General features: G+C 37.0%; 1 protein-coding gene across 1 annotated transcript; it reads right to left on the bottom strand.

Moving 5' to 3' along the window:
* On the bottom strand, positions 1 to 23974 carry ESCO2 (establishment of sister chromatid cohesion N-acetyltransferase 2). Its single transcript, XM_028114339.2, has 11 exons — positions 23896 to 23974; positions 22333 to 22401; positions 20715 to 21552; positions 18903 to 18996; positions 14843 to 14900; positions 11347 to 11473; positions 10121 to 10252; positions 9206 to 9295; positions 8477 to 8620; positions 5350 to 5525; positions 1 to 1401 (listed from the first exon to the last, which is right to left on the bottom strand). The coding sequence occupies exons 2-11, from the start codon at positions 22383 to 22385 to the stop codon at positions 1269 to 1271; spliced, it is 1845 nt and encodes a 614-aa protein (XP_027970140.1). The 5' UTR covers positions 22386 to 22401; positions 23896 to 23974; the 3' UTR covers positions 1 to 1268.
* Positions 23975 to 25047: the final 1073 nt, after the last annotated feature.

Raw genomic sequence — 25047 nt, 5'->3', positions numbered from 1 at the left:
CAGAAAACAGCATTAAAATGTTCGCATATTACACACATTTTACACTTCCACATTCTTTTTGGAATCTAGGCTTTTAAATTTTGGAAACATGTTAACTTACAGGCAAATGCAAGAATGCAGATGAACTGATTCTACAGAGTTATAACCCGGAAAACTACTTCCCTAGAGTCCTACTGCCAGATAAGCAGTTACATGAATTTTAGAATCAAAACAATATTCTTTGCTCTCCAAAGTAAGTATCCAAGAATTATACTAGAAAAATGTGTGCATACTGAGGTGTGTTTACATAACGTCATCACATTCTCTGGCCCATCCACCTACATACACTGATTTACTGACCTCAGTTAAATATTACTATTCACTTTGTCAGCATTGCAGCCAGACTCCTCAGAACAAGTCAGATGTATTTTAAACATGCAAAAGTTTTAAAAATGTAACCATATGAATCATCTAATCCAACTAGGGGTCCATTCTGTTAATGCCGTCAATCCCCAGCAACGAGGAACAAGGGCACTGAAGGTAAGCAGCCCAAATTAGCATTTTCACACTCCCAAAGGTCATGGAATGACAATAGTGCAATTACTACGTTTAATTGTATTCGGATCCGATGACAGGTACATTTTGCTTAATATGATTTTCGAAAGGATTAAAACCTTAAGCTACAGAATTCTGTTCTACATAAAAGGATATGGAAATCTTACTCATTCTTTACCATAAAGAGGCAAAAGCCCTCTTACAAATTAAAAATTCAAAATACTAAATCTGTTCAAACTGAATTGCTCCAGCCAATACCTATAAAGTGAGAATTTTGTGTACAAAATTCAGGAATTACCTTTAAAGACCGGGCATGGAAATTATTTGCCCATCTTTAAATTTTGCTGTTTGCTTCTGATTGGGCATGAGGTAATCCTGGTGCAAAAGTGTGCTTTATAAAAGGTAAGTGGTCACATATCTGTGGAAACCACCTTGCTTTGTCAATGTTTTTATGTAGGAGGCATGTCATTTTCCAGTAATAGCTACAAAGTTTCATAATTAAGGATTCCAGTGCTAGTCAGTATATATTATCCAAAAAAAAAATTTTTTTGAATCCCCAGATAATTTTCAACAAATTCATCCCTCACTTTTCAATTCATAAGGAACAAAACCAATACAGGTTTTTGTGTATGTGTGTGTCTTAGTATATTTATTTTGATATTTACTAAATGTTATATGATATGGGGCTGTCTGAACTCATCCACCCAGTAACTGTTCTATAGTAGACACTGGCTTCAACTATTAAAATTGTATACAAGGAAATTAGGGGTGTTGCAGTATTTCGTTGCAAATAACTTGCCATCTGGTGTTGGGTCAGAAAATGCTATTTCATCAATCTTGAGAAAACAGCCAAACATGAAGCAATTCCTAAAGAAGAGGAAAAGACAATTTAACAATGGAACCAACTTAAAATTCCAACTAATAATTAGCATTTATTTTAAAGCAACCCAAATATACAATTTCAATCTCTTTAAATACTCTTGATTAAAATAAAAATTAAGTGATAAAGTGATTTAATGCCTTAGATTTTAGAAATGGAAGTCTTAATGATACCATTTCACAGATGAGCAAACTGAGGTCCAGAAAAAATTCTGCTGAGAGGCAAAAAGAGCTATAAAAACCATCTAGCTGACTCCAGGGGACCCATGGTGATGAGCAACGAATAGACGATAATATTGCTGACTAAAAGCCACAGTTCATTAAAACCAAAAAACCACCATCAACAATTTTAACCAACAACTATTCTCCTCAACCACATCACATGCTCAGATCTTTAAGGAGGCAAAAACTAACCTGCATTTTGACCACAACTCTCCTGACCCAGCTCAACTAGGATTAAAAGTAATAAAATGAAATGGTTAAAAGAATTCAACAAAATTGAAGGATATTCCAAAAATAACTGGTCAGTACTCTTCAAATTCTTCAATGCCATAAAAGACAAACACTAAGAAACTGTTCCAAGTGAAGGAAGATGAAGACAAAAGAGCTAGGACAACTACGTGCAATGTGATCCTGGCAGGAAAAAAAAAAATGCTGGGAAGGATGTTTGAAGACAAATAACAAAACGGAAATATGAACTATACGTCAGATAAAAGCATTACATTAACATTAAATACCCTGTGTTTGATGACTGAAGTATGCTTATGAAAGAGACTACCTTTGGTCTTAAGAAATACACACTGACTGAAGTACGAGGGGCTAAAGGGGCATAATGTATATAACTTCTAAATAATTCAGGAAGAAAGTGAATGTTAAAACTTGATGAATCTGGGCAAAGGTAAATAAGGGCTTCTTTTTACTATTTCTGCTACTCTTTTATAGGTTTGAAATTATTTCAAAAAATAAAAAATTAAAGACTGGATTCAATTAGAAGATATAAGCATATGGTATACTATGTAATTTCATACAAAGTTTATTGCTGAATTTACTAGAATCCAAAGCAAAATATTAAACAGGTCTTACTCTCTTTATAAGTGGTATCAGCTATGGAAAGAACATTAGATCTGTGGGTTTGAGTCCTAACTCTGTCCTTTTATTCACCTATCAGTATAGACGTGTACTAATAATCCCAGGTGAGCCTCAGTTGCTTCTTAGGTAAAACAACCATGAACAATATTCTACTCTTGTGAGGATTTAAATATATATTGCCCAATATATATATCCTGTATATAATATATATACAGGATAGCTGCCAATTATGCTACCTGTATCTTTAATTCCCGGGCTTGAGAAGAGAGATGTGTTCTCAAATGAATGTATTTTTATTTCTCCGTTAAAGGCAACTTAATTTTTATTCATTATTGCTTATAGATAACCTATTGCTTTGGTACTCAAAGTATGATCTACAGACCAGCAACATTCATCATCACCTGAGAGTTTATCAGGAATGCAGAATCTCAGGCCCCACCCCAACCTACTGAATCACACCTGCATTTTAACAAGATCCCCGGGTGACTGATACACACTTTCACGTTTGAGAAGCACTGGACTACAGACTGGTGGAACTAGGTTAGATACTGGTATTCCCCATGCCAAATGTATGCATCTCTTAACATAAAATACAGAAAGTAGAGATATTTCATAATTAACTGTCAAAAATCTTTACAGACACTAATTTTTCTCACTGTTCCCCTTTTATAAGGAATGTGCAGTGGACCAGGATTATGGCCCAACACTGGATCCCACAGTGGTTTTGGGTGTTCTTTCTTAAAGTGTATAGGACTCAACAGGTTTGACTAGCGCTACTCAAACTGTGGTCCCTGGTCTGGTCAAAGTGTGGTCACTGGATTGTAACCTGTTATCTTAGGAATAGAAGTTGAGAGGATAAGTTTTGTGAAACTCATCCAGCCAACCTAGATCAGGTACACTAACAAGCAAGAAGTAAGTTCATTTGTCACAGAAGAAACTTCAAGTAATTAAATGTTAGTTGCAAGTGTGAACCTGGGAGTTTAAAATGGCAAACCACTATTTTTTATTGATATACAATTCATACATCATAAAACTCACCCTTTAAAAGTGTGCAATTCAGTGGTTTTTCGTATATTCACATCACTGTGCAACTGCCACCAATATCCATTCCAGAACATTTTCATCACCCCAAAAAGCAACCCTGTACCGATCTGTAGTCACTCTCCATTCACCCTGGCCTTAGTCCCTGGAAACTACTAGTCTATTTTCTATCTGTGGATATGCCTGTTCTAGATATTTTCTGTAAATGGAATCATACAATACGGGGCCTTTTGTGACTGGCTTATTCCAATTAGCATATTGTTTCCAAGGTTCATCCATGTTGTAGTAGAGGTTAATACTTCGTTCCTTTCCGTGGCCAAATAAGATCCCATTGTATTATTGTATGGAAATGCCACATTGTATTTATGCATTAATCATGAATTTGGTTGTTTACACTTTTTTGGCTCTTACGAATAATGCTGTTATGAAGCTTCATTCATGTATTAGTTTTTATATGGACACATGCTTTCATTTGAGTATATACCTAGGGGCAGAACTGCTGGGTCATATGGTTAATAGTTTAGTTTTCTGCAAACTACCAGACTATTCCACAGCAGCTGTACCATTCTACATTCCTACCAGCAAAATTCAAGGATCCCAATTTCCTCCACATCTTCACCAATATTTGTTATTTTCCCCCTTTAAAAAAAAATTTATAGGGATGCCTAGGTGGCTCAGGCGGTTAAGCATCTGCCTTCGGCTCAGGTCATGATCCCAGGGTCCTGGGATCAAGTTCCGCATCGGGCTCTCTGCTCCGCGGAGAGCCTGCTTCTCCCTCTGCCTCTGTCTCTCATGAATAAATAAAATCTTTAAAAAAAAATAAAATAAATATAAATAAAAAAATTTATAGTCACGCTAGTGAGTGTGAAGTGGTATCTCATCGTGGTTTTGGTTTGCAAATCCTTTTTTTTTTTTTAAGATTTTATTTATTTATTTGACAGAAAGATAGACAGCACAAGTAGGCAGAGTGGCAGGCAGAGGGAGAGGGAGAAGCAGACTCCCCGCTGAGCGGGGAGCCCGATGCGGGGCTCGATCCCAGGACCCTGGGATCATGACCTGAGCTGAAGGTAGACGCTTAACTGACTGAGCCACCCAGACGCCCTTGGTTAGCAAATCCTTGATAGGAGCCTTATGTATTTCTTCTTTGGAGAACTGTGTATTGAAATCCTTTGCCCATCTTGAAATTGAGCTACCTGTCTTTTTATTGTTGTGTAGTAAGAGTTCTTTCATATATGCTGGATATATTAGATAAATGATTGGCAAATATTTTCTCCCATGTTGTGGGTTGCCTTGCTAACTCACTTTTCCATTTAGTTACCCTTGTGAATTATAGTAAGTCTTCATTAATTATACCTGGTCACACACTAGTCAATGAACATGTACAATTTCTGTAGTTCTTTTTTTAAACCTGTATTTTGTTTGTATAAATTATATTTATTGCAATGTTAACTTTTATTTACATCTGCTGAATCTAATAAAAATTTGGGCTTGTATTTTCTATTTTGCTTTTCTATTTCATTTTCTAGCAATTCATCTCATTTTATTAAAGTGTTGGTCTATAATTAAACTAGTTTATTACCGCAGGTAGTTTGATGAGCACTGGGCTATCATGTTTCATACTTGGAATGTTGTGCCCTAAATTGAGTACCTCTAGTGGGTTTTTTCCCCCAGTGCCAACACTTGCCTTAGCCTGACTTTGGTAGTATTTAAACAGAAGTGTCTTAACAACATCGTTCCCTTTGACTCATGAGCCAGCAAAGGTTCTGGGAAAGCTAATCTAATAATCCATTTTATTTTATTTCTTACCTGACAGTATCTACCAATCGTCGTGCAATGCGCTTTCTTCGTTTTAGTCTGAAGACCCAGATTCTACTTATTCCACAGACTGCAGGTTCTGGTACATCTGAACATTGCCAAGCCCGGTGACATTCTTTAGAGCTTGGGGATTCTGGACCAGTTGGTTCAGAAAGGACACGGAAGGCCTGCAATGATATACAGATGCATCTAGAGCTAACAGTACAGTTGAGTTCACATTTCTTTTTAAAAGCCATTCCTTAAATAAGACTTAAGTATCTAAAATTAATCTTGTTATGCCTTCACCAAAAATGTTAAAATTCTGATACTTTTTGAATTCTTATCCATTTAGTCACACAATGTTTAAAAAAAAAAACACAAAAAACTACCGGTGTTGAGATATTCCTACATTCTAGTGTATTACATACCATTATGAAACTTCCTTCTTCGGATTAAAAAATTATAAAAATCAGACTCTTACTTTTAATCCAGTACATAAACTTCTCCCATTCTCTCCAGCCTAAACTATATTTATGATATCCTGAAAAACTGATAATACCAAAGAAGATTTTTGTATATTAACTATGAAATTTGGTTGGTATTTAAGGATCTTTTTAAACTTTCTATTTTGAAATAATGTACCTTTCACCCGGTTTCCTCCAATAGTTATATTTTCCGTAACTACGGTACAATACCAAAACCAAGGAATTAACGTAAGTATAATGTATACATATAGTTCCCTATCATGGGACAATTCATCACACCTGTATACTTATTTAAGCACCACCACAGCTTAACCCGGACACAGAGCTACTGTACCATCTCAAAGACCTTTCTCTTGCTCCCTTTGTAGAGTGACACCCACCTTTTCTCCTCCACCATCTCTAAGCCCTGGCTACTTCAATATGTTCTCTATCTCTATAATTGTTATTTTGAGGATGTCATATAAATGGAATCATACATCATGTGACCTTCTGAGATCGTCTTTTTTTCACTAGCACAATGTCCTTGACATCTAACCAAGTTGTTGCATATATTAACAGTTTGTTCCTTTTTATCGCTAAGTCATATTCCATTGTATGAATGTACCGGTTGTGTAATCATTCACCTACTGAAGAACACTTTCATTGTTTCCAGGCTTTGACTACTACAAATAAAGCTGCTATGAACATTCAGGTATGGGCTTTTGTGTAGAATAAGTTTTCATTTCTCTGGGATAAATGCCCAGGAATAGGATTGCTGGGTCATATGAAAAACGTATGATTAATTTTTTAAGAAACTGCCAGGGCATCAGGGCGGTGCAGTTGGCTGATCATCCAGAACTCTTGGCTTCAGCTTGGGTCATGATCTCAGGGTTGTGAGACTGAGCCCCGTGTTGGTGCCGGGCTCGGCATCGAGTCTGCTTGGGACTCTCTCCCTCTGCCGCTCCCTACTGTGTGCACATACACGCACTCTCTCTCTGAAATAAATATGTCTTAAAAAAAAGACAAAAAAAAAAACCTGCCAAATGTTTTGCAGTCTTAACATTTTACATTCCCTCCGACAATGTCTAAAAGATCTAGTTTCGGGGCCCCTGGGTGGCTCAGTTGGTTAAGCGACTGCCTTCGGCTCAGGTCATGATCCTGGAGTCCCAGGATCGAGTCTCGCAACGGGCTTCCTGCTCGGCGAGGAGCCTGCTTCTCCCTCTAACCCTCCCCCATCTCATGTACTCTCTCGCTCTCTCAAATAAATAAATACTTTTAAAAAAATAAAATAAAAGATCTAGTTTCCTCGCATCTTTGCCAGCATTTGGTACTGTCACTATTTTTAAATGTAGCTGTTCTGATAGGTGGGTACTTAAGTTTTAACTACCATCAAGAAAACTTTGCTTTTGAAATAAGAAACAAGAAAAAGTAGAAGAGAATATGTTTGGCTATATTTGTCTATCATCACTACATAAATAGTCTACTTCTTTAAAATGAAAGAAAAGGCCAAACTGATCACTAATACAAACCAGCTACTTTTCTCTCCATTTTCTGATAAACCCACAAGAGACACTATATTGTGTGTACACACACACACACATATATATATATATCACATACAATGAAAAAGCAGATAAAAAGAGAAAACAAGGAAGAACAATAAAGATAGCAGAAATGAGGGGCGCCCGGGTGGCTCAGTCGGTCAAGCGTCTGACTTTGGCCCAGGTCATGATCCCACAGTCCTCGGATTGAGCCCCGCATCAGACTCTCCACTCAGCTAGGAGTCTGGTTCTTCCTCTCCCTCTGCCCCTCCCCCCTGCTTGTGCGTGTGCTCTCTCTCAAATAAATACATATAATCTTTAAGAAAAAAAAAAGATAGTAGAAATGAGAGGAGAAAGGGAGTCACTTACACAAAGGTATAGGATGAATTTATGCTAGTATCATTTTAAGACATATTGAAACTATTTTTAAAAGGAAGGAGACATAAGTGTGGGATACTAAAAAGTCAAGTAAAAAGAACACATCTGAACTATAATTCTCTCTAGCTAAAGATTATACTATAAGATCCTTGGAGGCAAAAACTATCTCTATTCTAGAACAAAAGTTGGCAGCCTTTTTCTGTGAAGGGCCAAGTTGCAAATATTTTAGGCTCTTTGAGCCAGGTGATCTCTGTTACAAAAGCAATCCCAGATAATATGGAAATAAATAAGCATAGCTGTGTTCCAATAAAATTTTATTTATAAAACAGGTGGTGGGCTACACTTGGTCCATGAGCTGAAGTTTGCCAACTCCTCTTCCAGAACATTGGTAATTAGCACCTAAAATAGATTCTAATTAAGGGACAATAATTATTTTGCCAGCTACATTAACCTGCACTAAACCACATGCTCAACATCTGGGCTCTATAGATTTGCTTATTTAAAATCACTATATTTTATAGTCCAGGTATGGAAATGACTACATGAACATAAGACTGACTGACTTATTCTGCTTACATATGACAAAATACCAAATATAATAGAAATAAAAGATTTCAATTATCCATATGGTCAAGGATACTTTAGTAGGGAAAAAAGTCATCAATGGTAGCATTCTTAAATGCTTATGGAGATTTCACCCAACTACTTTATTTTGCCCACACATTATGCCAATAATTTAAAAGACATATACCATACCTGTTTGATGGGCTCTGCAATTAAACACCCAACTACTCTCTTTTCATCAGATATGAAGAGAAAAGTCTTAGTTTTGTTTGGACATCTGGGAACAGCTTGGTGGAAGCCCAATTCATTATCAACAAGTTCTTGGACGTCCTCTACCTAATGATGTTAAAAACCAAAAGAGATTAATTTGATTACTATCATTTTAGCCTCTTTTACCTCTATTCCCTAAATTTACACAATCCCCAAATTATTTCACTATTGATGCATGTATCTGCCACTCTGGAAACAAGGTTTGAAAAACCTATTTTACAGATCACTTTCAGCAGAAAGAAATGCAGACTCCTCGGGGAGTAAGGAGTGGGAAGTGCCAGAAGAGATTTTGTTTCAGCTTTATTCACTGTTCACTGGGGAGCTCAACATCCAGTCCAAGAAACAGACAATACCAACACAGAAAAAGACTCTGGGGCAATTTCTCAATATTAAAAAGTTTAGTTTATCTTTAGCAAGTGAAAATGAAGGTAAAGGATAAAACAGATAACTGTTTTCTTTAATCTTTGACACTCTGTCTTATAATTCTAAATTTAGTTTTGTATAAACCACTATGAGAGTCATCCTTGCATATGTACATCAAGGTGGATTAGCTCACAGGAAAGGTGTTTTATACTTAGGTTGATTTCTCGGTAAGAGGAGAAAAAGGGAGGAGGAGGAGAACAAGGATTAAAAAACTTTTATGTTCCATACCTTTCTGAGAGCATAACTTGGATCATGTGGCAGGACCAACACAATTTTCCCATCCCAAAACTCTGCTACTACGCGTTCTTTTTTCCAGCCCTGATAAAAAGAAAAAAGTCAGTTTAATTTGCAAAAGAGAGAAAAAAACCATCAAATAGTCTGGAGAGAACAAAAAGATGAACAATGAATGATATGAAAAAAGACACAATCCATCTCAAGGGATGTGAGAAGGGAAATAAAAGATGGCCTAAAATACACTGCCTGTCCTCAGGAGGCTGACACCCTAGTGGGAGACATGTACATAATCTACTACAAAATAAGATGAAGTCAATTAAAGAACCCTTCATAGGAATATAGAGAAAAAATGATGAGTTATTAGGAGTAGGAAGGTGGGGGAGGGCTAGGGTAAGCAGAGCTTTAATAAACCACACTAAAAATAGAGGAGAAAAGGAAATGCATTTGAGTAGCAGGAACAGTCACAAAGGTCAACAACAGGATGTACTGGGCTAGAAAGGTGCTTGACAAAAAGATGGAACCTCTCCTATCAGAAAAGAAAAAGCCTGGAGAAGTCACAGAAAAGTTGTTTTTCTAATCTACAAAGAAGAAAGTGAGGAGGTGCAGGGAAGTGAGGTCTCCTCAAGTCTTTGAGTTTTGTATCCTAATTGTTCAGCTCTGCTCAAAAGGCTAGAATTAAGAATGAAGGGTGTTCACTCAGCCTAGAACAATACTTATACTAGGATAGAAAGTTTGAACTGGCACTTTTATAAAAGGTAGCTTTCAAATACCGTCAGCCTCAAATATTTTGAAAACAAAACTGCAGATGGTATTTATGGATATATATCTTTTCAATGTTTAAGCAAAAGAAATGTATCTTTTAAGGCAGTTTTACTTTTAGAACAAACTGAAAGACTACTTTTGACTTACTGTGTATTTGATGCCATCCAGAAATCTGTAGTGATGCTGAACATGCTGTAGTTCATCTTCAGGACTGGAGGCAGTATAGATCATACCGCAAGACTTACACATGGTTGCTCCAAAGTGTTTCTGACCTGCGTCCTGTAATTGGGAAAAGAAAAAGAAAAAGCCCATCTTAAACATATCACAAATAGCTCTGTATTTTAGTTCATGTAACCACTCACTCAAATTTCTCCCTATTTTTCTTTTATGCCGGCACAAGTAAAATACTAAATGAAAGTCTGGTTACTGTATGCTCTTCCCCCATCTCCTAAACAAAATGGAATGAGAAGAGACCTAAAAATGCAATAAATTGATGAAAGAAATCAAACTGTCTCTTTGATGGTATAAAATAATCAAGATCCCTTGGCTGGACCCATAATTCTAGAAGGAATCAGATTAAATCATAAGGATAATAGCTAAGATGAACAATAGTGCTTCTTTATTAAGCTCTTAAATGAGCCGTGAAAAGGCCTTGTTTAAAAGAGGCAGGGCAAAAATCTCAGGACTTGTATATTCATCATATAGTATTTTTTCCTTAAGTGATTAGGAATATTAAAATTCTTTGCCCCAAGAGTTGATAAAAAAATAAATACATAATAAAAGTTCAGAAAAAGCACAGATAAATTCATGAATGTAGGCAAGTCAGGAATATTCAATTTTGTGGCTTATTAACTTACATTCTATCTCATGAGGCAATATTTAATGCTACTGAAAATACCAAGTTCTGAATGAATACCGGGGTTGTAAAACTTTTTCTGCAAAAGGCCAGACAGAAAATATTTTAGGCTCTTTTTGTCTCATATTATTCTCTTTTTTCCAACCCTTTAAAAACACCAAAGCTATTCTTAGTTTATAGGCCATGGTTCAGATTTGGTCCACGGCCATAATTTGCCAAGCCCAGGTCTATTAGAGTGTAGCTATTCTCATTACATCTTTTGTGGATCAACAATAATTTTCCTTATCCGGAGACAACTGATTCATCAGCATTCTATTAAATTACTAGCATTGCCTAACATTATGAGTTTGAAAATCTACTTGACTAGGTTTAAATGTTATCACTACAAAAAAGCTGGCATTTACAAGACTCATAATGTCTCTAAACCATGTTAACTATGCTAAGACAACAAGTCTGACTTCGTGTTCTGTATGTGAGAGCCACAAAACAGGAGGAGTTTTGTTTTAAATTTACTCACAATGATGAGCTGCTCTTTTGTTTCTTTATTTGTATCTCTGGTATTAGTACTTTTCTGCGTATTGATCTGTTTCAAGAAGTTAGCAGATATGACGGATCCCACAGAAGACTGTTCTTCAACTAAAGATCTTTAGAAATGAAAGTTAATAAATTATTTAATATTTAATATTTATTTAATAAATTAAAAATATCTGAGGAATTACAATGAAAACAGTTATGTACATAATACTTGCAGAGCACCTTGCAATTTTTATTGCTCTCTATTGACAGTAACTTGATGAAGTAATAGGGCTCAGAACTATGAGAAACCTGAGGCCCACTCAGAGAGGATCAGTAGTTTCCTCCAGGTAAAGTAACTAGTGAAGAGTGGCAGTAAGACACAAATTCTCATCTTCTAACTCCAAGTCCAAGGGACTCTAACATTTATAGTATCAGATGCACATATGCAGTCTTAAGTTGACGTCCTCCTTAAAAAGTGATTTTTTTTTTGCTTTGCCAAATTTTAGGACAATGTTTACCCATGTAGGCATAAAGAAATTCCTGTAATACCACAGCAAATAAGTGATTTTTTTTTTTAAAGACTTTATTTATTTATTTGACAGAGAAAGACACAGTGAGAGAGGGAACACAAGCTGGGGGAGTGGGGGAGGGAGAAGCAGGCTTCCCGCTGAGCAGGGAGCCCAATGTGGGGCTTGATCCCAGGACCCGAGCCAAAAGCAGCTGCCCAACGACTAAGCCACCCAGGTGCCCCAAATAAGTAGATTCTATTATTGAACCTCATAGTTCCACAGGAAGTTAGCCACCAGCATATTATGATCCAACAACTCTTTACTTGGGCAGTTGAATGAGGCTAATATATTCACTTGTCCTCATACCTAATACACCACCCCACTATTCTCAAATACTTAGGAAAAAAATATTTTGGCTGGATAGATGGTGTTGAGGCAACCTGTTCTCATTAGGAAAGAATGTTGGGATTGGCTTACAGAGGTTATAAACTGGAGGCTCTCAGGCCAAATCCAGCTAGCATGTTTTGATGTTTTGATTGGCTTACACAGTGTTTAAAACTTTGGATTAGCTACCAATATTTCAAAATCTAGAGATTTCACTTAAAAATGTGTATTTCCAATATTGCAAGAGACACTATAAGATCACCAGACCACTATGTCTTCAAAGAATGTAACTAACGCAGCGCATGCTCTTTTAGATGAGGTATGCATTCTTCAGTTGGCTCCAACCCCCACCCAATCTCTGTAGGCCCTGAGTTTGTAAATCTCATCTTATAATGAAAGGACCTTGGTTTTCCAAGGACGAAAGGAATAAAAATCTGTGGAGAGTAGAGGTAAAGAAAATCGGCAAGGAAAAAACCAAGGGCCCAAAGCAAGAGATTCAGAGAAAACTAACAAGCTAAAAAACAAAAACAAAAACAAAACACTAGAGAAAAACCTGTCCAATGCTTCAAGGCTAAACCAAGCTACCCTGTTATCATTTGACTAGAAGAATATCTTTCCAACTGATTTGGCAATATCATGGTAAGAAATATATTTTACATTTTGACCAATACAGACACACATATAAAACTAAAAACAAAAGTTTCACTAAATAACTTACTGTTAATAAATGTGAGAGATGCATTATTCCATTTAAAAAACGCTAGATACGATGCTTTTAAACTGCTGACAAACCACTAATGGTACATGCCTGTTATATAAAACACACACTCTAGGTTGCTTGACCCCCTCTTGTTTATGCAACCTTTGCTAAGGAACTCAGCTCTTCCCATCCCTGCATGTATGACCACAATCTATTTCTTTTTCTTTCTTTTCTTTTCTTTTTTTAAAGATTTTATTTATTTATGACACAGAGAGAGAGAGAGAGAAAGCATGAGCGGGGTGGGAGGGAGGGCCAGAGGGGAAGCAGACTCCCCGCTGAGCAGGAAGCCCAACATAGGGCTCCATCCCAGGACCCTGATATCATGAGCTGAGCAGAAGGCAGACACCCAACTGACTGAGCCAGCCAGGCGCCCCTCTTTATTCCACCTTAGTAATTTTAACACTTTATTATATGTATTCGTTTAAATGCCTGTCCTCCTTCAACCATAACTTCCATGATAGAACTATGTGTTATTTATCTTCACAGCTCCAAAACTCAGTATAGTTCAGTACCGCATAGTACTCTATAAATGCCAAATGAGTGACTAAACAAAAAATGAATGTGAGACAATGAGCCTGGAGAATCTGTAACCTACCTAAATTAAAAGTCATAGGTTAAACCATAAGGAATTGATGAGATCTGACCTTTTGGGTTCTATTTAAAAAGAAATTTCGAACAATTCAACCAATAGTATCCTAGTATCTCTTTAGGCTAGATTAGATTAGTGTATACACTTTTATCAGCTAATTGTGGTAGGTTTCAATCCTCAATAAATAGTGATGAAAGAAGACAGATGAAAAAATGGAAACATACAAAAATCTAGGAATATAGTTTTGGAAAAAGGAAAGTTGCCCACCCAACCCAATCTCTGAGATGACTTAAGGTGAGCTACTCTGAAAGTAGAACCAAGCTAGAATCTCCTTGCTCGATACCTCCAGTTATTTATCAAGTGGGGAGAGAAGGACCAAAACCACTTAGGAAGATGTTAAGACTATTAAGAAACTTCTTTTCCAGAGCTTTCCCACCGATTCTCCTCATACCCACCCATGTCTCCCCCATCCCAGTCTTAGCTTTGACTAGGATAGTGGTAGCTTCAGCTGGGATTTATAAGAGCACTGAGCTGCTGCAAGTTACTCACTCTTCTGGCCAGTTTCTTAGTCTATAAAATGGGGTAAATAATGGTACCTACATCATAAGGTTGTAAATGCTCATTAAACATGAACTATTGTTAATACATTATCACCCAGGAAAGGCAATATAGCCGAATTCAGATATGGACTCTAGTCGTGGCTGCTAAGATTGTTGCACCTAAGAGCTGTGCGATTGTAACTGGATTACTATCAGTTTCCTCAGCTGAAAATGGAATTATTAGTAGTATCTACCTTCTAGGTTGTTGTAAGAATCAAGTGAGATAAAGGATATAAACTATTTATTATGGGTCAGGTACTGTATAAAAATGTTAGCAAAATGGAGCACCTGGGTGGCTCAGTCAATTAAGTGTCTTCCTTTGGTTCAGGTCAAGATCCCAGGTTCCTGGGATTAAGCCCCGTGTCAGGTTCCCTGATCAGCAGGGAGCCTGCTTCTCCCTCTCTCTCTCTAACAAAATCTTTAAAAAAAAATGTTAGCAATTATTATTGTTCAAATCCATAAAGATTTTTCCCTTCTCTCAACTCTTAGGTTCTTATGAAGTTTTTATGAGAGGGTCTGATTTCATCTTATTCTCAATATCCCCTAAGTGGGGAAGAAAAAATATATTCTCCAAATTAAATAATGCAAAAAAGAAAGATATCCAAAGGACTCAAAATTAAATAAACCTTAAACATTAAAACAAGAGCAATCCCTACCTTTTCGTATTGACCGAAGACACACTGAAGATGGGATAGACAATGGACTCAGGAGAAACTGGTAGGGGAAAAAAATGACAATAATTTATATTACAAAATAAACCCAAAGCTTTAAATCATAAATATTTAAAGGTTAATATGACCAAAATATTCAAGTCACTTCATTTCAAGACTTAACAAGTAATCATCAAGACTGTCTGGTATTGGCAGAAGGACAAATAGATTAATGGAACAAAATAGCCCCAACCAGACCCACGCAAAAACAGCCAACTGATTTTTGACAAAGAGGCAAAGGTAATTAAATGGAGAAAGGATAGTCAACAAATGGTGCTCGAACAACTGGGCAGTCATATGCAAAAAAAAAAAAACCTGACAATACTTTTCCATAAAAATTAACTTAAAATGGGGGGCACCTCGGTGGCTCAGTGGGTTAAAGTGTCTGGCTCTTGGTTTCAGCTCAAGTCATGATCTCAGGGCTGTGGGATCAAGCCCAGTGTCAGGCTCTGCACTCAGCTCGTCCCTCTCCCTCTGCTCCTTCTTTCTCAAATAAATAAATGAATCAAATCTTAAAAACAAAATTAACTCAAAACGGATCATGGATCTATATGTAAAATGTAAAACTATATAATTCTAGAAGAAAATGTAAGAGAAAAATCCACATGAACTTGGGTTTGGGTATGTATTTATATACAACACCAAAAGCACAATACGTGGAAGAAAATATTAATTAAGTTGAACTTTATCAAATTTAAACATCAGCCATGATGGTGGGGGATTTCAAGATGGGATGCAGACTGGGACGAATGCATGTAAGTATATCAGAACTGCACGGCATAACTGCAATGGAAGAGGTAGGGGAAGAATAGGCAGCTGATCTAAGGAACTTGACAAAACTGTTTTAACTAGAAATTATAAGGCTAAAGACAAAAGGACTGTAAATATCATATTCTAACTGGTAAGTATTTCTCACAGGAGTGTGAATTAACAATTCTGAAAATACTGTGCAGGTGTCCTGGGACTGAACAATTAAGTGGGTGGACAGTGAATAGTGGGAACCAGGTTTTTCACTGTCCATGGGAGGCTATGGGTAAACAAGAAAGGGATAAACCCTGAGGCACTGGATTAGAGTCAGAGACATCAGGTTCGAACTTGTGTTTATTTAGTATACGTGCAGATGGAGAGATATAGGAACAACTAGAGATACGTGTGCACACATGCATTAGCATACAGACATGTAGTTCCTAGCTGTCTGCTGACAGGGCCTAGAAGCAGTGATACTCCAGGAGCAACCCAACAGAACCAGTTTCCTTGGAGAAATGGCTGATTCTAGGACTGGGGCAGGGAGATTCAAGAGGAGCCTGGAGCATCCTGTAGTGCCAGAAAATAAAGAAGTGCTCAAAAAAACAAAAGGACGGGACATTCCAAAGAGAATGACCTGAAAAGACCTCCCAATGGTCAAAGCTAGAACAATCTGAACAACAGGATGAATACTGTAGTGTTAGATTATAACCCAAAACATAAAATACTTATGAGTCCCTACTAATATGTGTCCATGAGTCCATTTAAAGATTGAATAATTAGGAGAGAAGAGACAACACTTTACAGAAGATTTCCAAATAAATATGTAAATATTTCCCCCTCCAGGTGATGGAGCTTAATTCCCCTCCCTGAAAGGACGGGCTAAACTTAGTGATTTACTTCCAAAGAACAGTATGGAAAAGGAATAGGAGTGATTTTACAGGGGAGAAACCTGCAAACCTGACCTTAACCAAATGACAGAGGTTAACATCATCTGTAATGTCACGTGGTGAGAAGAGTACTTCCCTTTAGTGGCATTCTTCCCCAAAACCTGTAAGTCCAGTCTATTAATGCGACAAGGATCAGACAAACCAAGATTCAAGGCCACTGTATAGGACAACTGGTTAGTACTCCTCAAGAACGTCAAAATCATGAAAAACATGGAATAAGTAAAAGACTGTAAATGTCATAGACCAGAGAAGACGAATGAGACATGATAACTAAATGCAGTGTGGTACCCTAGACCGGATCCTAGAACAGAAAGAAGGCATTAATAGAAAAGCTGGTGAACTCCAAATAAAGTCTAGAGTTTAGTTAATAGTAACGTACTAATAACACCAGTCTCTTAGTTTTGACAAAAGTACCATGGAGATATAAGATGGTAACAATGGGGTGAGGGATATATAGGAACTCTCTGCACTGTCTTTATAACTCTTCTATAAATCTAAAATTATTGGGGTGCCTGGGTGGCTCAGTCAGTTAGCATCTGCCTTCGGCTTAGGTCACGATCCCAGGTTCCTGGGATCGGGCTCCACATCGGGCTCTCTGCTCGGCGGGGAGTCTGCTTCTCCATCTGCCCCTCACCCCACTTGTGCTCTCTCTCACTTTCTGTTTCTCTCTCAAATAAATAAAATGCTTAAAAAATACATAAAAAATTAAAAAAATAAAATTATTGCACAATAAACAGCCTATTTAAAAAAAAAAAAAAAGACCAGGGTGCCTGGGTGGCTCAGTCAGTTGAGCATCTGCCTTCGCCTCAAGTCATGATCCCAGGGTCCTGGGATCAAGCCCCACATTGGGTTCCCTGCTCAGTGGGGGACCTGCTTCTCCCTCTGCTGCTCCCCCTGCTTTCTCTGTCAAATAAATAAAATCTTAAAAAAAAAAAAGTTTTAAAGACCAAAGTTAAAATAGTAGTTGCCTAGAGAAAAATATGTTGCAAGTGGGCTATATAGCAAAAAGCAAACTTTTAACTTTGCATTGAAAAATAGAGCTCATTCTCTAGAAACAAGGCCAAAACAGGTCTGACTGGCTGTGGCTAAGTTACTTAACCTAAGTCTCTTTTCCTCTTCTATAAAATGGGCATACACACCCATTTCCTAGGGTTGTTGTGAGAAATGATAAACTAATTATGAAGTAATCAACTTTTACCATTTGTATACTACCTTTTTGAATTTTGCCATATTCTTATGCCATCTGTATTATTTTTTATTCATTAAATATTTTTCTTTAAATGAATTTAGTTTTCTGAAATAAATTTATTTTAAAAGAAAACTTTACAACTACTGTAAAGAGAAAGCCATTATTGTTCTGTTACATGTCGCATTATATCAGTAATAGCACAACCCATGTGAAGCATAACACATACTAAACACTTAGCACTGCCTGGTACATATTCAGCACCTAGTAAATACTAGTTACTAACAGTGAATCTCAGAATTATCATTATGAACAATCCTTCTATATATATCATTTAGTCTGTTAAGCGCTATTGCTCCAGATTATGCTTTTAGTTTTATCTTTGTTTTCTTCCTATGAACTGCAGTTTTCTCACTATAGTCAACATATATATTCCTAGAATTTTAATTTATTTCCAAAATTACAGATATAACCAACAAGGTAAAGTTACCAAGAATCTGGTTGGTAAATAAAATGTTAATTAACCTCTATATATATTCATAGTTTAGTAAATACTGTTTATTTGAACAATGACACCACGAGTTAGTAATGGGATTTCAGAACTAAGAGAAAATTAAAAAATGAAGACTAACCCCTTAGAGATCTCCTCCCTAGATCACACAGTTAATTAGTGGCAGACCTAGACAAAATCCCAAGGTTCCTGATGCCCAATTCAGTGTCCTTTCTATGGCTTCGTAAATTATGCTTACTTAAAATAGGACTTTGATCACAAATATATAACATAAGTTGTTTTTACTCCTTCCTATTATTTTGGGTAAAAGATAGGTAGAGCAGGTGTGATGAGAAGACTGAGTTCTAGGGAGCCTAAGTAACTTGGCCACATCGCATAGACCAACTATGCATCAGTATTTGTCTTAAATTCCAGCCCAAGGTCTCCTTTTCAAAATGCACCGCATTGCTTACCATAGAAAACAGTGTCACTGAGACAAACACAAAGATACAAACACAAGCACACATACTGAATAAAAAAAACCCCAACATATTACTGTGTATAATTCCATACTGATACTAATGAATTATCATTACAAGTAAATAAACTCATTTTGAGAAGTTTTCTCTTACTTACCCGCCTTGTTTTCACTGAGAGAATCCTCTGAAGGAAAACACTTATTTTCATTAGGCATACATTCTCTTAAAGAAACTACTCCACCTAATGAATCCTGAAAAAAATGAGTAGGGAAAAATTAAAGGAAACTTATAATTCTTAATTATTTCCTATCTCATGAATGAATCCCAATATTTATTCCTAAAGCAAAATATCTAGTTTATTATAAATCACACTTTTAAACTGATTTTAAATCATCAATTTTCAGACTACTTTAAGTAAAATTTCCTCTATATTTACTAAATGTACATAATCTTTTAAAAGATAAGAGTGCACATATTTAATACTGTAATTTGTCATCCTGTCAAAATGTATTACATTTCCTGATAAAGATGGTAGACTGAAGATTATAAAACATCCCTTCTATGATAATGAATTAAAAAAAATTAGCAAAAATGGCAAAATTTTCCCCAGCAGCCACCAAACTGGAAGGGACAACCTTCTGTCATAAGCTTTAAAAACAGGCAGCCAAGGAAAAAAAAAAGAACACTCTGGAGTAGCTGGAGAGGCTTCTAAATCCCACTTGTTGGGCAGTAGCAGGGAAGGGGGAAAAGCAAAGTAGAAACATTCTTAAGTATTTCATTAACAGTACTAATCTGGTAAGACTGAGAGAATATATAGCTTGGGAGGAAAGGAAAAAACCCCTTTTGATTAAAGTAGAACTCCTATTCAAGACCATTACATCTCAGTAGACATGGCACAATGCATCAGTTCACCATTTCTCAGAGCTCCATAATGAGTTGGGGAAAGGTGATGTACCCACTAACGAAAAGAGGATTCATCCTTGGCTAGGAGAGATGAATACTAGTAGTGGGTATTTAACAAAATCTTAAGAATCTTGAGCAGAGTTCAGTTCCACAAATTTAGGATGCGCAAAAGCCCAGCTTCTCAAAGATCACTGAAAACTAGACAGAACCCAATACCCAGCCCCACAAAATGAAGTTCAGAAAAGAAAATAAGGCAGAATAGTGTTGCAGAGAATTCATGTCATTGTACAAATGCTGTATCTTTATTACCAAATAGATAGGGAGAATACTAACCAGGAGATGGATGGATGGAAATGCAGACACCACCCCCCCCACTGCCACTTTGTTTTGCTAAACTGAGAATTCTAGCCTGAATTGTGCATTTTTAAAAACTGAGGTACATTTACATAAAGTCCACAGATATAAAGTATACAATTTGATCAGTTTTGATAAACTTACACACTTATATCACCGAAACCCAAAACTCCAGTCAAGATATGGGGGTGTTTTTTGGCAGAAAAAATAGGAAGAATGAGTAAAATCAGAAATGTCATGGCTTAGCCAGCAAGAACAAGGTATAAAAAAATACTTTGTCTTCTCTAAATTTTCTAGAATCTAGCACTTTAATGAGCTGAAACAAATAAAAGCAATATGCTCATATACTTTAAAACTACTACCCTAGTTTTTTATTTCTACTTTCTAAAAATACTACCAAGTAAAAATTACTAAGTTTCTCTGGACTTTAGTAATAAGGGGATTTAATGAAACGCATATCTTAATGCAAGAAAATGTTGTAGGCTTCCTTAAGCCAAAAAAGAGAGAAAAGTCCCATCATTCCACCCTGCCCCTAAATTCTTTATAATGACTAAAATATACTATTCAGCTTCATAAAACAGTCCTTTGGACTATAAAGAAAATAAAATTTTGTTCAACCATGTTGAACAACCATATATATATAATATATATATATATATATAACGTATACTGAAGTTTTAGTTTTTAAAGTTACATATTTGGTTTTCTTTACCTTTATTGATTTCTCTTCATTTTTACTTCTTTCACGAAGCAGCTCGACGCTTGGTTCTTTTTCTAGTAACAAGCACTTTGGCACTTGCCTTGTCTCAAAAGTTTTTCTTTTACTGACAGTCTCTAAATCAAAATCTTCGATCACTTCTGATATATTCTTTTGTGTGACTCCCAGTAATGGCTTGTTTTCCAGAGTCGATTTTCTAAGACCGGGCTTTTTTCTACTAACAAAAAATGCCGCTCCACCCTGGAGTGTAACTTGTGGTTTGACTTTTTGGCTTAGAACCCGAGGAGCATTCAGATTATTTTGAGCTGAATAATAATTATTCTCTTTCTCTACAATGGGCTTATAGGCCACTCGATTTTGCTTGGAATTTTTAGAATTCTTTGATAGAGGTTTGATGCATTTATACTTTGGTTGATATTTAGAAGTTAAACTCTTTTGCGGTTTTTTATTCGACCTCTTGGAGCAGACTGGTTTTCCCTGCATTTTTTCTGTCACCACGGGAAAAGATTTGTCTTCATTATTAGTTTTTAGACAAATGGACCTATTCTCTTTTATCAGTTTTCTCTCTAATGGGTTGAGGTACCACTTATTTTTGTTGTAAAAGGATACAGTGGACACAGCAGATTTAAATGGTGAACCTTGATTTGCAGGTGGAAGTCTGTTTTTTTTAGTTGTTTTGAGTGGACTTGAAAGGAAATGGTCCTGTTCAGAGCAATGTACATTTTCTTCATTTTTATCACTGCTTTGGCAAATGTAATTTTGATCAGCTGATGAAAATATATTTTCAGCAAAGTCCAAAATTAATTTCTTTGATGGAATGTCTGATAATAGGCTATGAAAAGAAACAAGGTCCAATTTTAAGTATCATTTTGCTTCAATTTTGTGCCAATCTACTGCTAAGTAATAAACAACCATACTTGTAGGTCATACTAAAAACAATACATCCTCTCTACCAAACACCCATCCATACACATTATTAGTTTAACAATTGATTCTCAAATTATGTCTTTACCAAAGCATTCAAATATTTTTCAAAAGTCCCAATAATGCTTGCAAAAACAAACACTGTGAACAAAAAAAGCTTTGATATTGTGTGTGTGCATGCGCTTTAAAATCTTTCTAAGTTTTGGCCATATACTCAGAGCTCACCAGGCTTGACTGGTTACAAGTTCCCTAAAATTATTAATTCTATGTAATAAACTGACCCCCTCAAGCCTGTTCTGTGGGGAGTAATTTATCTCCTATTATGACATGGAGTAAGCACTGAGTCAACAGATTTTCTAGGATCGCTCACAGAAAAGTACTGTATGAAAAACACTATGTTAATTATTATATAAGAGAACAGAAAGGAGCAAGATAATAAAAGATTTGACATACATTTCCAAGTGACAGAAAACAGCTTTTTCTGATTCTCTCCAAAGGCACTGAATAATTAATTTTGAAAGCTTACAGTATTTCCAGATTAGAATTAGAATATAAAATGTTACTACAGCCACAAGGAGTAGACAAGTGGAATCACGGAAATTTTAAGAAACAGAAGAGAGACTATAAGAAAGACAAGAAGGTGGATTTTTCTTTTTTTAAGAGCTTCTAACCACAGGATGAGACTCACTTGTCATAGTTCGAAGAATGCTGCTTCCTTTTTCTTGGAGTAAAAGCTGACATCTTCTTAACTGAACTCCTAAAAGCAATAGAAAAATTATAATAACCAAATTTATCCAATATGTACAAAAATCACTATATCAAAGTTATAGTTTTAGAGTTTGAAAAAGTTTTTTGATGGATGAGGTATTTTAAAAAGCACATCACTTTGGGGCCCCTGGGTGGCTCAGTCGTTAAGCGTCTGCCTTCAGCTCAGGTCATGATTCCAGGGTCCTGGGATGGAGCCCCGCATCAGCCTCCTTGCTCGGCGGGAAGCCTGCTTCTCCCTCTCCCACTCCCCCTGCTTGTGTTCCCGCTCTTGCTGTGTGTCTCTCTCTGTCAAATAAATAAAATCTTTAAATAAATAAAAAATAAAAGCTTATTAAAAAAAGCAAATCACTTTAATGAACACTTAATAAACAATAAATTAAAAAAAGGAAAACACTGCATCACCGGAGCAATTAAGAAGAAGAAATAAAAGCAGAATTAGTACATCTGTTTCAAGCTGGAAAATGATCCTACCAAGGAGGAAATATTTTTTTTAAATTCCATTTCTTTTTCTTTCTTTTTTTTTTTTATTTGACAGAGAGAGACACAGCCAGAGAGGGAACAGAAGCAGGGGGAGTGGGAGAGGGAGAAGCAGGCTTCCCGCCGAGCAGGGAGCCCGATGCGGGGCTCGATCCCAGGACTCTGGGATCATGACCTGAGCCGAAGGCAGACGCTTAACCGACTGAGCCACCCAGGCGCCCTTAAATTCCATTTCAGGACACATTTTCCCCTTTAGTTAGCCTGATTAATTAACACCAAGTTTAAATGCTCTACTGGGATATCTCCCTGCTGATTTTCCTCACCAGACCCCACACTTCCTTAATACGCCATTTAACACATTTTCTTGTTGGTTTAACTGTCTTCCTCAACAGCCTCAATGCTCAATGAAGCAGAGACGTTTCTAGTTTTTTCTTCAGAGTTCAGCAAGAAAACGGGTTTAGCATAATCCTCTCCCATCTTACTAAAGAGCCTAGAACAAGCCGCTTGTTTCTTGTTTATAAAAGACTTGGACGTCCTCCGGCTGCTGAAAATAAACACAATCATGCACGTTAATTCTCGAGCATGAGAGAGCCTGGTTATGTTGCTCAGTAGTTTCTTCTCCTTCCTTCGGATCAGGTACGTTAAAAAAAATAATACACAAATATGATTTCAGGGTGAAACAGAAAACCAAGGTCCCTGGAACTCAATGTCAAGTAGCGGCTTAAGAGAAGACACTTCTGGGGCTGAATGAGGAGAGATATGACAGAAAAGCGCGCCTGTTCCCGAACCTTGTCAGGGCAAATAGACAAGGAAACCCTAAGTCAGAAAAATGGAAACCCCGTGACCTCAAAGTGCGGAAAACCCCCGGGTGGCTTCGGTCTTGAGCCGCCGTGGCGCCAAGCCCTGAGCTAAAAGATCTTTTTCCTTGACATTCACCCGCACGTTCCACAGAATCTCCGGTTCTCCTCAGTCTTCCGCCCCACGCCTTGGCCCCCGCAGCTCTTACCTGAGGTTCGAAGCCGGGAACCTCTCTTTGGAGGAGCCAGTTTCTCCTCCACTGTATTCAAATTACCGCGCGCCCGTGAAGGCTGAAGCTGCTGCGTTCTGATTCGCCGCTTTTCAGACCTTCCAAGGGCTGGCTCGGTGATTGGTCGCTCCTAGCCGTTGCCCCGCCTATCCGGGAGGTGGTCTCCAAGATTCTCCCGCCCTTAGCAGGTGAAATGCTCTCTTCACGCAAGGAATCCACGCCTTCCATAATCCCTTGCGGCAGCTCCGGGCTCCGTTCTCGAGGTAGGGAGGTATGGTTTAGATGCATTCTGGGAATTGTAGTTTTCGGCAAAATAAAGTCACTCTCTTGAGGTCGAGTTACCTTCTGGGGTTACTTGGTTTAGCATGTTTTTGTAAAGTAGCCTCCCCAAGATTCTCGAGGCAGTTATCTTTCACATTTGAAGCTTTGTCCATTAATTTAACTTTTTTTATTAGTAAAATGTTAGATTTCTAGTTCATTTTTTATTTTTCAACTTAAATTAAAAAAATCAAATCATGGCTCTAAGCATCTGTGATGTGCCAGGCAGTCTCACACCCTTTACGAGTTTTATTTCATTTACTTCTCGTCACAACCTGTGAGATATGTATTATCATTCCCATTTTACTGAGACTAAAACCGAGGGCCTGAAAACAAGTACTATTTATAGGATATAGCTAGGTTCTTGCTTTGGGAAGCCATACGGTTCTTAAAGTACCCACGGGTTGTCAGCTACTGTTATTATCTTTGTGTCACCAGATCCTGGTAGTCTTTGGCACATTTTTAGTTCTAAATAAATTTAGTTAAAGGATGCACTTTACTTCATAGAATGTAGTCTGTCGGAGTGAAGAGAAATAATCAGGTCAAAACTAACTGCTGGGGAGCTTTATATAAGTAATATTATTCCCACTTGACAAAAGCAGTTAGATTTCTAAGTTTCATTTGTTTGGAATTTGCCCTATCACAGAGGTAATAGATGGCCGATCTTAGATTTAACGGTAGAACAGTCCCGAGTCCAAACCCCAAGAAGCATATGCCTCTGTGGAATATCATTAGCAAATCACTTTAGTTGAGCGCTATGTTCTAAACCCTTTACGCCTGTTAACTTACTTAACCTTAGAAAAATAACCTATG

Source organism: Eumetopias jubatus, unplaced genomic scaffold, assembly GCF_037043125.1.
Source record: "Eumetopias jubatus isolate StellerSeaLion01/CBP00866 unplaced genomic scaffold, mEumJub1_p1.0 scaffold_2, whole genome shotgun sequence".
NCBI lineage: Eukaryota > Metazoa > Chordata > Mammalia > Carnivora > Otariidae > Eumetopias > Eumetopias jubatus.
The sequence above is the reverse complement of the archived record's forward strand: the minus strand, read 5'-3'. Positions and strand labels throughout refer to the sequence as shown.